Source organism: Triturus cristatus, chromosome 12 (genome assembly GCF_964204655.1).
Source record: "Triturus cristatus chromosome 12, aTriCri1.1, whole genome shotgun sequence".
In the NCBI taxonomy this organism is placed as follows: Eukaryota; Metazoa; Chordata; class Amphibia; order Caudata; family Salamandridae; genus Triturus; species Triturus cristatus.
The window spans coordinates 818178298-818191073 of record NC_140595.1 but is presented as its reverse complement, the minus strand read 5'-3'; the positions used below and the strand labels follow the sequence as shown (position 1 = coordinate 818191073).

The 12776-nt window shown below is 55.9% G+C and overlaps 1 protein-coding gene across 4 annotated transcripts in view; it reads left to right on the top strand.

Annotated features, from left to right (window-relative positions):
• LOC146782976 (asialoglycoprotein receptor 1-like) overlaps positions 1 to 11893 on the top strand; it is a 172316-nt gene extending 160423 nt beyond the window's left edge. Inside the window, exons 11-12 of one of the 4 annotated variants that reach the window (XR_014972186.1) lie at positions 10205 to 11298; positions 11625 to 11893. Coding sequence is in view for 1 of the 4 variants with exons in the window: in XM_085638440.1 (XP_085494566.1) it covers positions 10205 to 10358 (154 nt within the window). In the remaining 3 variants the exon portion in view is untranslated. Of the gene's footprint in view, positions 1 to 10204 lie in introns of all 4 variants that reach the window. The other 3 variants (XR_014972184.1, XR_014972185.1, XM_085638440.1) reach the window with 3 other exon arrangements.
• The last annotated feature ends 883 nt before the right edge of the window (positions 11894 to 12776 follow it).

The window sequence follows — 12776 nt, the reverse complement described above, 5'->3', positions numbered from 1 at the left end:
AGGTCTGGAGCCCTTTGATGTCCGGACCTATGCGCCCGAGGGGGCGGAGTGGCCGGGTGGAGGTGGCCAGACGCCCAGCAGGAGAGGCGCCAGGCCCATGGGAGTTTGCAGGGTGATCACACCTCGAGAGGGGAGGACAGTTGGGGGTCCCATCGAATACTGTCCTCCGCCGGGGCGATGAATGGTTCCTGCGGCACCCCCTGGCCAGTTCGTGGTGCCTCGATGTCGGGGCTTCGCTGGGGTCGAGGCTGGGTGGAGCGGGGTCGCGCCGGCTGGGGCACGGTGTGACGTGGATGCCAACAAGATGGCGGAGCCACGAGGAGTATGCGACCACGGGTAGCTCCGGGTGAAGGGCCTTGGTGCAGTCCAGACGGGTGGCCCGTGACGGCCGGGGCGGGGAACGGCCACAATCCAGGGGGTTAAGGACCACGCCACGAGGCCAGGTCCAACAGGCGTCCCCCCCAGCCGAAGGCATGGAGAGTCACCCATCTCCTTGGGGATTCTCCTCGTCAAGGCGGAAGAAGCGGGACAGGCCGTCGGCGTTGGCGTGGTCATTGCCGGGCCGGTGTTCGACGTCAAAGTCCATCCCTTGTAGCGAGATGGACCATCGCAGCAGCTTGGGGTTCTCGCCCCGCATTCGCATTAACCATTGCAAGGGCCGGTGGTCGGTCTGGACCCGGAAGTGGGCGCCAAAGAGGTAGGGCCGGAGCTTCTTGAGGGCCCACACCACAGCGAAGGCCTCGCGCTCAATAGTGCTCTAGCGTTTCTCCCGGGGCAGTAGTCGCCGGCTGATGAAGGCCACTGGTCTGTCGAGCCCCCTTTCGTCAGTTTGGGAGAGGACGGCCCCGATCCCATACTCGGAGGCGTCCGTCTGTACCACGAACTCCTTCTGGTAGTCCGGGGCTTGCAGCACCGGAGCAGTACACATGGCCGTTTTGAGGGTGTCGAAGGCTGTTTGGCAGCGGGGTGTCCAGTGTACCTTCTTGGGCTGTTTTTTGGACGTTAACTCTGTGAGGGGGCCAACAATGCTCCCATAGTCCCGGATAAACCGCCGGTAGTATCCGGTGAGGCCCAGGAAGGCCCGGACAGCGGTCTGGGTAGTGGGGGGTTCCCAGGTCTGGATGGCATCTATCTTCGCTTGGAGGGGGGCCACCTGCCCGCTCCCCACTTGATGGCCCAGGTAGGTCACGGATCCGTGGCCGATTTGGCATTTGCTGGCCTTGATTGTGAGCCCGGCCCGCTGGAGGGCGGCCAGGACGGCCTCCAGGTGGAGGAGGTGCTCGGCCCAGTGGTTGCTGTACACGGCAATGTCATCTAAGTAGGCCGCGCTGAAGGCCTCAAGCCCGGCCAGAACCTTGTTCACCAGTCTTTGGAAGGTGGCCGGGGCGTTCTTCATTCCGAAGGGCATCACCCGAAAGTGGTAATGCCCATCCGGAGTCGAAAAGGCGGATCTTTCTTGGGCGCCGGGGGTGAGCTGGATTTGCCAGTACCCGGCGGTGAGGTCCAGCGTGCTCAAGTAGCGAGCGGCCCCTAGGCGGTCGATCAGTTCGTCGGCCCGGGGTATCGGGTGTGCGTCCGTCTTGGTTACTACATTCAGGGCTCGGTAGTCCACGCAGAATCGCAACTCCGGGGGGTGACCGGGAGCTGCGGCCTTGGGCACCAGGACGACAGGACTGGCCCACGGGCTGTCGGAAGGCTCGATGACCCCCAGGGCCAGCATCTTCGCTACTTCGGCCTGGATGCAGGCCCGCACTCGGTCAGGCACCCGGTAGGCTCTGTGTCATATGGGGGGGGTTCTCCCCGGTGTCGACGTCGTGGACGCACCAGTGGGTCACCCCCGGGGTGAGAGAGAAGAGGGCTGCATAGTCCCGCAGTAATCGCTGGCAGTCGTTGCGCTGCTCCGGGGTCAGGGATGAGGCGAGTCGGACCCCTTCGATCGATCCATCGTGACTGTCGGATTGCAAGAGGTCGGGCAAGGGCTCGGAGTCGTCCTCGCCCCCCTCGTCGGTCGCCAGCAGCAGGCTCAGTTCGGTCCGGGCGAAGTGGGGTTTTAGCCTGTTCGCATGTAGGACCCGGAGGGGGTTCCGGGGGGACTCCAGATCGACCAGGTAGGTGACTGGACTTTTCTTCTCCACCACCTTGAAGGGCCCGGTCCACTTGTCCTGGAGGGCGCCGGGTTCGACCGGGGCCATGACCCATACTTTCTGACCTGGCTCGAATTCTACCGTAGAAGTGTTGCGATCGTACCACCGCTTCATGTCCTCCTGGCTGGCCTCGAGGTTGGCTTCGGCCATGGCTCGGAACTTGCGGGTCTGGTTTCGGAGGGTCAGGAGGTATCGGTAGACGTCAGGAGGGGCGCCTCGGGGCTTCATCTCCCAGCCCTCCTTGACCAGGCTGAGTGGTCCGCGGACCGGGTGCCCATACAATAGTTCGAACGGGCTGAACCCCAGGGACTTCTGCGGGACCTCCCGATAGGCAAACAGGAGGCAGGGCAGCAGGACATCCCATTTCCGCCTGAGGGGTTCTTCCAGGCCCTGGATCATCCCTTTCAATGTTCGGTTGAACCGCTCAACCAGTCCGTTCCCCTGAGGGTGATATGGGGTCGTGAACTTGTATGTGACCCCGCATTGTTGCCACAGGGACCGCATGTACCTGGAGATAAAGTTCGTGCCACGGTCGCTCACCACTTCGCTGGGGAATCCCACTCGGGAGAAGATCCCCATCAAGGCCCGGCCTACCACAGGGGCCGTTATAGTTCTGAGCGGGACCGCCTCCGGGTACCTGGTGGCGTGGTCCACGAGGACCAGGATGAAGCGGTGGCCCAGGGCGGTTTGGGGGTCCAGGGGTCCCACAATGTCGATTCCGACTCGTTCAAACGGGGTGCTGACGGCGGGAAAGGGCTGGAGGGGGGCCTTGACCCGACCCCCCGTCTTTCCGCTGGCTTGGCAGGTCTGGCAGGACCGGCAGTGGTTGTCCACATCTCTCCGCATCTGGGGCCAGTAGAAGTGGGTCACCAGACGACTGTACGTTTTGTCTTGCCCCAAGTGTCCGGCGAGGGGCACATCATGGGCCAGGTTGAGAAGGAACTCCCGGAAGCGGAGGGGGACCACCAACACGCGGCCGGCCCCGAGTTCTGCCACTTTCTGTTCACTGTACAACAGGCCCTCGGCCCAGTAGATCCAGTGGGTGCCGGTCTGGTCACCGTTGGCTTGCGCGGTCGCCTGCTGTCGGACCCCTTCGAGAGAGGGACAGGACTGTTGCTCTTGCTGGAACTGCTCTCGGGTGGGGCCCCCTTCATGTTGCCATTGCGTCAGTTCTGGTAGGGCGCTCGGAGAAGCCATCTCTTCGGGGGAGGATTCGCTGGGCCCGGGGTCGGTGTCCGCCTCCTCCTCGCTGCTGGCGGGAGGGGGTGTGAGCCCCTCGGGTCGGGCAGTCCCGGAGGTCGAGGAGGAGCGGGGGGCCTGGGCGGTCATGGACCGGGTGATGGCGCAGGCCCAATCAGCCAGTCCCAACATTCGGAGGTGCTCTCGTCGTTCTACTTGAGCCCAGGGGGAACTCTCCAAGTCGTTCCCCAGGAGGCAGTCGACCGGGGCGTCGTCGCGCACCGTCACCTTCAGCAGGCCTGTCACCCCTCCCCACTCGAAGGGGACCAGGGCCATCTGGCATAGGCTTTCACTGTTGTCGGCCGTCCGCACAGGGCACAGCACATTCGGTAGAATCTGTTCAGGGGTCACCAGGTGGCAGCGGACAGCGGTGATACTGGCGCCGGTGTCGCGAAGGGCTTCGGCCCGTTGTCCGTTGACCGTGACCTGCTGCCGGTACTTCTGGGTGTTGGTTGGGATGGGGGTGCAGGGTACCATCTCTCGGCTACCCAGGCAGACCAGGGACATGGCTGCCGGCTCCCACTCGGTGTTTTCTCGGTCGAGGGCCTCTTCTTCCTCCTCTCCCCCCAAGGCGGCGGCTGTCAGCTGCCGGGGCGGGGGCCCGCCGGCCCCGTTTCTTCGGTTCAGGGGGCAGGCCGGGTCGCTGGCAAAGTGTCCGGTTTGTTGGCAGCCATAGCAGGTCACTGGTGGCCGTGGTCCGGGTCGGCCCGCCCCCACCCTTCGCGCTAGGCTCGGGGAGAGATGTGGCTGCGGTGGCCCTCGAGGGGGGCTCCTGGGGGCCCCAGCGGGAGGGTCTCGGTTCCTGTTCGGCCCTCCCCCCCCACCGCGCTGGCGTGGGGGTCCGTTGGGGTTCCTCTGGTACTCCCCCATTGAGCTCCGGGGGACCCCGGAGTTGACCCATCGATCGGCCTCGACGGCAAGTTTTCGCGGGTCGGTCATTTTGCTGTCGAGGAGGTGCTGTCTCAGTTCCACGAAGCAATTGTTGGAAAGATGTTCCCAGACGATGAGGTCGACCAGTTGTCCGTAGGTGGTTACTTTGCTGCCTTTGATCCACCCTTCTAGGGCCCGACTGAAAAAGTCCACATATTCCACCCATGTGGTACCCGGGATTTTCTTGCAGTCTCGGAACCGCTGGCGGTACATCTCCGCTGTTAGCCCGTAGCGGGTGAGCAGGGCCTCCTTCATGTGATCGTAGGAGGTCATCACCTCCTCTGGTAGCTGGAGCAGCGTGTCCCGCCCTTCACTCAGGAATCGCCCCCACAGGCCTGCGCCCCAGTCTTTTCGGGGCACCCGGTGGGAGGTCATGGCCACCTCGTAGGCCTTGAACCATTGTTGGATATCGTCATTCTTGTAATACTCCTTGACGACCTCCTTCGGGATATGCACCTTGGCCTCGGGGGGCGGTAGAGTGTCTCTAGTACTGGGGGTGTTGGCCCCTCCGTTCTTGGCCTTGATCTCGAGCTCCTTAAGACTGCGCTCGTGCTCAAGAGTTAGTTTCTTTTCCTCCAACTCCCGGTGTCGTCTCTTCTCTTCTATTTCTTCTTGAAGGCGTAGCTGCTCGAGGGCCAGTTTCTTTTCTGCCAGCTGGAGTTCGCCGTCCAGCCGTAGTCGGGCGAGCTCCAGTTCGTGGCTCCGGACCTTTTCCCGCTCTCGTATTTCTTCCTCGGAGAGGCCGGTTTCTAGGCTCTGTCTTCCTCCGGTTGCCGGGGTCAGTGCGGTTGCTGTGGTCTCCGTCAGGGGCAAGGGCCCTTCTTCCTGGGAGGGGCCTGCCCCAGCCTCCAACCATGCCCTCAGAGCTTTCTGCATCTCTTCCTTGGTACCGAGGCTGGTGGTTGCAATGCCTTTGTCTCTGCAGAACTGTTTTAATTCTTTGTGCGTATATTCTTCCAGCCGTTCGGGCTGGAACTCCATTGTCGCGTTGTTTTCCTGGCTGCTCATGATGCTATTCGTTTGGATGGGTAGCTAGTGGGTACTGGCTGGTACGTACTGCGTTCGGCTCGGATCCCGTCGCTGGCCACCAAATGTTGGAAGGCGGACCCCGAGGAGTCGGTGAGACCACCAAGGGGGGCCCTCTCACTGCACGAAGTAGCCGAGCGCTGCCGAGAAGTCTCCTGAGAGATCCTTCTCCTATCCCGTACTAGCACAGTAACACCACCACACCGGACTCAAGGAGGTTGTCTCAAGACAAGCAATTCTTTATCATCAATAAAAGGTTACGAGTTCAATATGTACACGAAGGGATCGAGGGATCCACCAAAAGTCTCAATGTCTCTTTGGAAGGGTAGGGGTAGCGGGACAGTCTTTGGCAGGAGTGTGGTACGAGGGTACCTGGGGCCCAGTTCTTATCCTCACGCTGGAGGACCTCCGATCTCGGAGGGGTCGAGCCGCGACGGCGTCAGCAGGGCCCTGGCGTACAGTTCGTGGAGAGCCGCGATTCAATCAGCAGGGCTCTCAAGATGGTTTCTGCTCAGCTCGAGCCGCGACGTCGTCAGCAGGGCTCCGAGGAAGGTTCCAGCGAGGTTGGGCCGCGACAGCGTCTGCAGGGCTCCGATGTTCCAGGTGGTTCAGAAAAGGGTTCACAGGAGGGAGCCGCGACGCAGTCAGCAGGGCTCGTGATGGTTCCGGCAAGAGTTCGTCTCCGTAGGGTCAGCCGCGATTCGATCAGCAGGGCTCTCGACTCCGGGATACAACTGCCGAGCTGTGGTGGGGTCGCCCCAGATATAGGTCTGGAGCCCTTTGATGTCCGGACCTATGCGCCCGAGGGGGCGGAGTGGCCGGGTGGAGGTGGCCAGACGCCCAGCAGGAGAGGCGCCAGGCCCATGGGAGTTTGCAGGGTGATCACACCTCGAGAGGGGAGGACAGTTGGGGGTCCCATCGATACTGTCCTCCGCCGGGGCAATGAATGGTTCCTGCGGCACCCCCTGGCCAGTTCGTGGTGCCTCGATGTCGGGGCTTCGCTGGGGTCGAGGCTGGGTGGAGCGGGGTCGCGCCGGCTGGGGCACGGTGTGACGTGGATGCCAACAAGATGGCGGAGCCACGAGGAGTATGCGACCACGGGTAGCTCCGGGTGAAGGGCCTTGGTGCAGTCCAGACGGGTGGCCCGTGACGGCCGGGGCGGGGAACGGCCACAATCCAGGGGGTTAAGGACCACGCCACGAGGCCAGGTCCAACATGTACTAAGGAGGAATTTGTCGTACTCGCAGTGTCATCCTTCCTATGAGCTGTTTGACTGAAATTTTATAGCGGATTGTGGCTCGATGATCTGGCAACGCTTAATTGGGCGCTGCTCAATGTACGGTAGTGTTGCTGGCTTTTAAGTCTTCAAATGTGCATACTTATACTTGTCTGGGGATGTCTAGTTGGTTAATGCACAGTGCAAATGGTTTTATTTGTTGAATCCCTTTTCATTATTATGTTATGTGTCAAGCATGTGGTGTGTTGTATGGTGTAATATTTTTCATGAAAAATGTTTTTTTTTAATGAATTGTATTCATCATGTACTGTAACACTTTTATGCTGAAAGTAATAAATAACACTATGGAATCAGCAGAACTGGAATGATTAAAGTTTCAGTTGAAAATAGCACCAAAACACAAGCGCCACTCAGGGTTATGTAGTGTCGCTGGACCAGATCAAAGTCACAAGTTCAGGCGGACTGCGATGGCTCATGGGTTGGACACAGGGACCAGATTCGTCCTGTGAAGAGTTTACCATTTGTCAGTCCAAGTCAGCATAAGAAGCTTTAGCTACAGCCTCGCTTTGGCAGGGGCCACAAGAAAAAAGTTGTCGCATGAGGATCAGGTCGCTGCTGGAGCTGCACGTTGGAAGGATATGCAGATGGCCGCTGATGGCAAGAAGAGCAGGTTGACTTTTGAACTTTGCTTTTGTGGGAGATGCGGCGGTCGTTGCTGACGCAAGGAGTCCACTCGCGGTCGTGAAGAGCACAAAACTGGATTTTCATCGACAGTTCAGTCTTTGCAGTCTCGAAGAAAGAGTACACTCTGATGCCAGTCAAGGGTCCACGACCTGGTGGGGAACCTCTTGGGGATCAGGACTCACTTCAGCAAAGGTGGGCTCAGCCAGGTCAGGTTGGTGCTGGTCGGCTGGGCAGTTGTAGGGAAGGCCTCTGAAAGCTCGCTGCATCCCTGTAGCACAAACAAGAAGCCAGTCAATTGACCCCTGCAGTCACTTCTGGGGATCCGGGGTTCAAGGCAAACGGGTCCAGTCTTCCTTCTTCAGACAGCAGGGCTGTCCTTATTCTCAGTCTTCCACAGGTCCAAGAGTGTTCTGAAGAGGGGTCCTGAGGGTGCCATTCTTATACACCGAGCCAGACTGTGCATGAGGGGCTAGCCTTTGATGCTCAGGAGGACAGAGTTCGCCTCCCAGGCATCCTGCTGCAGAGAGGAACACCCTGCCGCACATTCAAGGCCCTTTTGTCCCCCATGCCTGAAAGGAATGCCTCACACCACAGGAGAGCAATTCACAGTCATGTGACCCTGGACATTGGAAGAAAGACACATTTGGTTTAGGCAGAAAATGCCAACTTCCTAAAAGTAGCATTTTCAGAATAGTAACTTAAAGTCCGACTTTACCACCAAAGAGTATTTTAAATTACAATTCAAATCAGTGGAATCTGTATATCTCTTTCTGCTCCCAAATTTAAGTTATCCCTTATTAAGTGTAATAAGGTAACCCAGCATTAGTCTATAGGAAAGGTAACCTTGCTACAGTGAAATCCAACTTTAGATGTTTTTCACTGTCAGGACATGTAAAACTTGAATACACATGTCCTACTTTTTAAATAGCATGCACCCTGCCCTGGAAGCCTCTACGGCCTACCTTAGTGGTGACTTATAAGTAATAAAAAGAAAGGTTTAGGCCCGGCAAAAGATTCCTCGTGTCAGGTCGAAATGGTAGTTTAAAATTACACTTCAGGATGTAGTGGCAGGCCTGAATCATATTATATAAGGCTACTATAATGGGTGGCACAACGAGTGCTGCAGCGCAGTAGTAGCATTTAACTTACAGGCGCTGGTACATGATGTCATTTCAGATGTCATACAGATGTCATGAGTGATGCAATCTGTGAGCTCATGAGCATTTACAGTTACTTGAAATAAATACCACTGGTAAATTTCAGTGTTTTTTGGGTAACAAATGACATGTTTAAAGTGACATTTTCACCTAATTATGAAGTCACGCTAACTTTTTTTTGTGAATTTCTGATTTTTTTAATGCAAATTAAGATAATATTACCTTACATAACTGTAACTTCACTTTAACCTTAGTGTTTTTTTCAGTGTATTTCTAGGGTCTTTATTGTAAAGTAACATTTATTACCATATGTAACTATGCCTGCTGCCAGGCACTGTGCCCAACCCCTGGGGGCAGCCAAATACCCACCATGTATGGCTCTTAGCTGTGCACAGGGTGGGGTTAGCCTCAGGGCCTGGACTGCGGCAAACCCTTGCAGGTGTCCACCCCCGCTGGGCAAGGCCTTTGACCAACCCCCCCATGGGCTGGCAACCGCCCACTGAACACGGCCTTCGGAAGGGTGTGGCATGGATGAGCCGCAGGGCCAACCGCCCATATGTCGGGAACCTCCAAGGACCAGGGCGTCAGGATATCCTCACCCTTATCCCTTATCCCTTTTTTATTTAAATTTTCGGGCCGCGTGTCCTGAAATGGCAGCTGCAACATTTCTCTTCCTGTTGCTGCCAGCCAATCACCGCTCATGCTCCTGTGTCCTCCTCGGCCAATCAGATCACTGGCTCTGGCAGCAGGCAATGTGACATCACAACTCTACTGTAATAACATATTACAGGTGAGTAGCTATGCCATTTCTTTATTACAGGTGACTAGAGATGTCAGTACTCGACTTTAATAAGGATATTAGAGACAAGCTTTTATGCAGGGATTGCGGGCTCCCATGTATTATAAAGAAGTAATGGTCTGGACCCTGAACTCCTGTAATCGTAATATATTTCATGAATTTCTTTTCCGAATTCTGTCTCAAACCTATTGTTTGTCAGCTGCTATATTTTGAAAATGGTGCCATAAAGGGACTAATATGGCTTGATTCAATACAAACTGTGCTTAGGGCCAGGACCTGCCAGGCCCTCTTGGAGAGGGTCGCATTTGACTGGTGCAAATTGGAACTGGCATTACAACATTTTCCAAGGCTGTGTTTAGTTCGAAGTTCAGCTCCATGGTCACATCCTGGCAAGGGCAGGCCTTCAATAATAGTCTTTTATAACTGCTAGGGGGACAAGCATATTGAAGGATGTGACTGGCCTCCATTTTAAGACACCTACCTCCATTTTGTAGCCCTCAACTAAAGCACAGACATCTTTGGCAAGCCCTTACAGGAATATTTTCTTGGAATTTTGACATGTCCGTTTCGGTTTTTGTATTCTTTCACAATTTGTTGTCATCTTATGTACAGTTTTTCTTTTTTGAACTGCTCAATTTAATGTTGTGTTTTATTCCCTCTTTCATTTTAGATTCTCTCCAACTCTGAGATTTGTTTTTAGCATGAACAGTTTTGTTCATTTTGCTGCATAGGCTTTTATGGAGAGATCATGTGTTTCCCTGTGGGGGAGGGGGGAGTAAACACCAGAGTAGGAAGACTAGCCTCAGGTTTACTAGTCATCTGTGCTTGCCTCCCATTTGTCAGACCCCTTAATTCTCTTGAAGGTTTCAGGCAAAAGTCTGTTCCTCAATGACCCATGCCTCACTCTTTGCCCTGTTTGCACAGTGTGAAGGGATGCAGTTTGGAACAGACTGCCTTCTCTAACCTCTTCCTGTCTTCCTTCCTGTAGGAACTGGATCCCTGGTCAACCGGATGAGCACTACGGGCACGGGCTGGGCGGCGGCGAGGACTGCGCGCACCTGCACAACAATGGCCAATGGAATGATGACCACTGCTCGCGCACGTACAACGTGGTCTGTGAAAAGAAGATGGCCACCGCCTAGAGCTCCATGGCCTTGTGCGCCTTAGCCTAGAGTTCCATGGCCTTGTGGTCCACAGCCTAGTGCTCCATTGCCTTGTGCCCAACAGCCTAGTGCTCCATTGCCTTGTGCCCAACAGCCTAGTGCTCCATTGCCTTGTGCCTCACGGCCTAGTGCTCCATTGCCTTGTGCCTCATGGCCGTGTGGTCCACAGCCTAGTGCTCCATTGCCTTGTGGTCCACAGCCCAGTGCTCCATGGCCTTGTACCCCACAACCTAGTGCTCTATTGCCTTGTGCCCCAGTGCCTAGTGCCCCATGGCCGTGTGCCCCATAGCCTAGTACTCCATGGCCTTGTGCCCCACAGCCTAGTGCCTCATGGCCTTGTGGTCCACAGCCTAGTGATCCATGGCCTTGTGGTCCACAGCCTAGTGCTCCATGGCCTTATGTCTCACAGCCTAGTGCTTCATTGCCTTGTGCCCCATAGCCTAGTGCTCCATGGCCTTGTGCCCATAGCCTAGTGCTCCATGGCCTTATGTCTCACAGCCTAGTGCTTCATTGCCTTGTGGTCCACAGCCTAGTGATCCATGGCCTTGTGCCCATTGCCTAGTGCTCCATTACCTTGTGTCCCATAGCCTAGTGCTCCATTACCTTGTGCCCAATAGCCTAGTGATCCATTACCTTGTGCCCAATAGCCTAGTGCTCCATGGCCTTATGCCCATAGTCTAGTGCTCCATTGCCTTGTGTCCCATAGCCTAGCGCTCCATTGTCTTGTGTCCCATAGCCTCATGCTCAATTGTCTTGTGTCCCATAGCCTAGTGCTTCATTACCTTGTGCCCCATAGCCTAGTGCTTCATTACCTTGTGCCCCATAGCCTAGTGCTTCATTACCTTGTGCCCATAGCCTAGTGCTCCATTACCGTGTGCCCCATAGCCTAGTGCTTCATTACCTTGTGCCCCATAGCTGAGTGCGCCATGGCCTTGTGTCCCACAGCCTTGTGCTCCAAGGCGTTGTGCACCATAGCCTAGTGCTCCATGGCCTTGTGCCCCATAGCCTAGTGCTCCAAGGCCTTGTGCCCCATAGCCTAGTGCTTCATTGCCTTGTGCCCCATAGCCTAGTGCTCCAAGGCCTTGTGCCCCATAGCCTAGTGCTCCATGGCCTTGTGCCCCATAGCCTAGTGCTCCATTACCTTGTGCCCCATAGCCTAGTGCTCCATGGCCTTGAGCCCCATACCCTAGTGCTTCATTGCCTTGTGCCCCATAGCCTAGTGCTCCAAGGCCTTGTGCCCCATAGCCTAGTCCTCCATGGCCTTGTGCCCCATAGCCTAGTGCTCCATGGCTTTCAAACCTGTTGCTTAGTCCCTAGAGCCTCGTCACCCCTGTCAAGCCCTGGAGTGAAATTCCCAGTTGAATGGATGGAGAGCATCACGCGCATGAGTGCGTGCACAAGTGTTTGCACGTACACCACACACGGTGTGGGCCAACTGAAAGGTCTCCCAGTATACAAGAGGGATTAGATTGCTGTAACCAAACATTTCAATAAAGGTCTTGCTCATGTTAGAACTGTGCATTATAATGTTATTTCACAATGGGAGTGTTAAGAACTCTAGGCCAATGCACGCCAGTCCTGGCCTGTTGCACTACCTGCTCTTTGATCACTAGTAGCCCCACACAAAGCTCTACTGATGCACCTCAGTCCTGGCCTGTAGCACTACCTGATGTTTGATCACTAGTACCCCCACACAAAGTTCTACCGATGCACCCCAGTCCTGGCCTGTAACACTACCTGCTCTTTGATCACTAGTACCCCCACACAAAGCTCTACTGATGCACCCCAGTCCTGGCCTGTAGCACTACCTGCTCTTTGATCACTAGTAGCCCCACACAAAGCTCTACCGATGCACCTCAGTCCTGGCCTGTAGCACTACCTGATGTTTGATCACTAGTACCCCCACACAAAGTTCTACCGATGCACCCCAGTCCTGGCCTGTAGCACTACCTGCTCTTTGATCGCTAGTACCCCCACACAAAGCTCTACCGATGTACCCCAGTCCTGGCCTGTAGCACTACCTGCTCTTTGATCACTAGTACCGCCACACAAAGCTCTACCGATGCACCTCAGTCCTGGCCTGTAGCACTACCTGCTCTTTGTTCACTAGTACCCCCACACAAAGCTCTACCGATGCACCTCAGTCCTGGCCCATAGCACTACCTGATGTTTGATCACTAGTACCCCCACACAAAGCTCTACCAATGCACCTCAGTCCTGGCCTGTCACACTTCCTGCTCTTTGATCACTAGTACCACCACAAAAAGCTCTACCAATACACCTCAGTCCTGGCCTGTAGCACTACCTGATGTTTGATCACTAGTACCCTCACACAAAGTTCTACAGATGCACCCCAGTCCTGGCCTGTAACACTACCTGATGTTTGATCACTAGTAC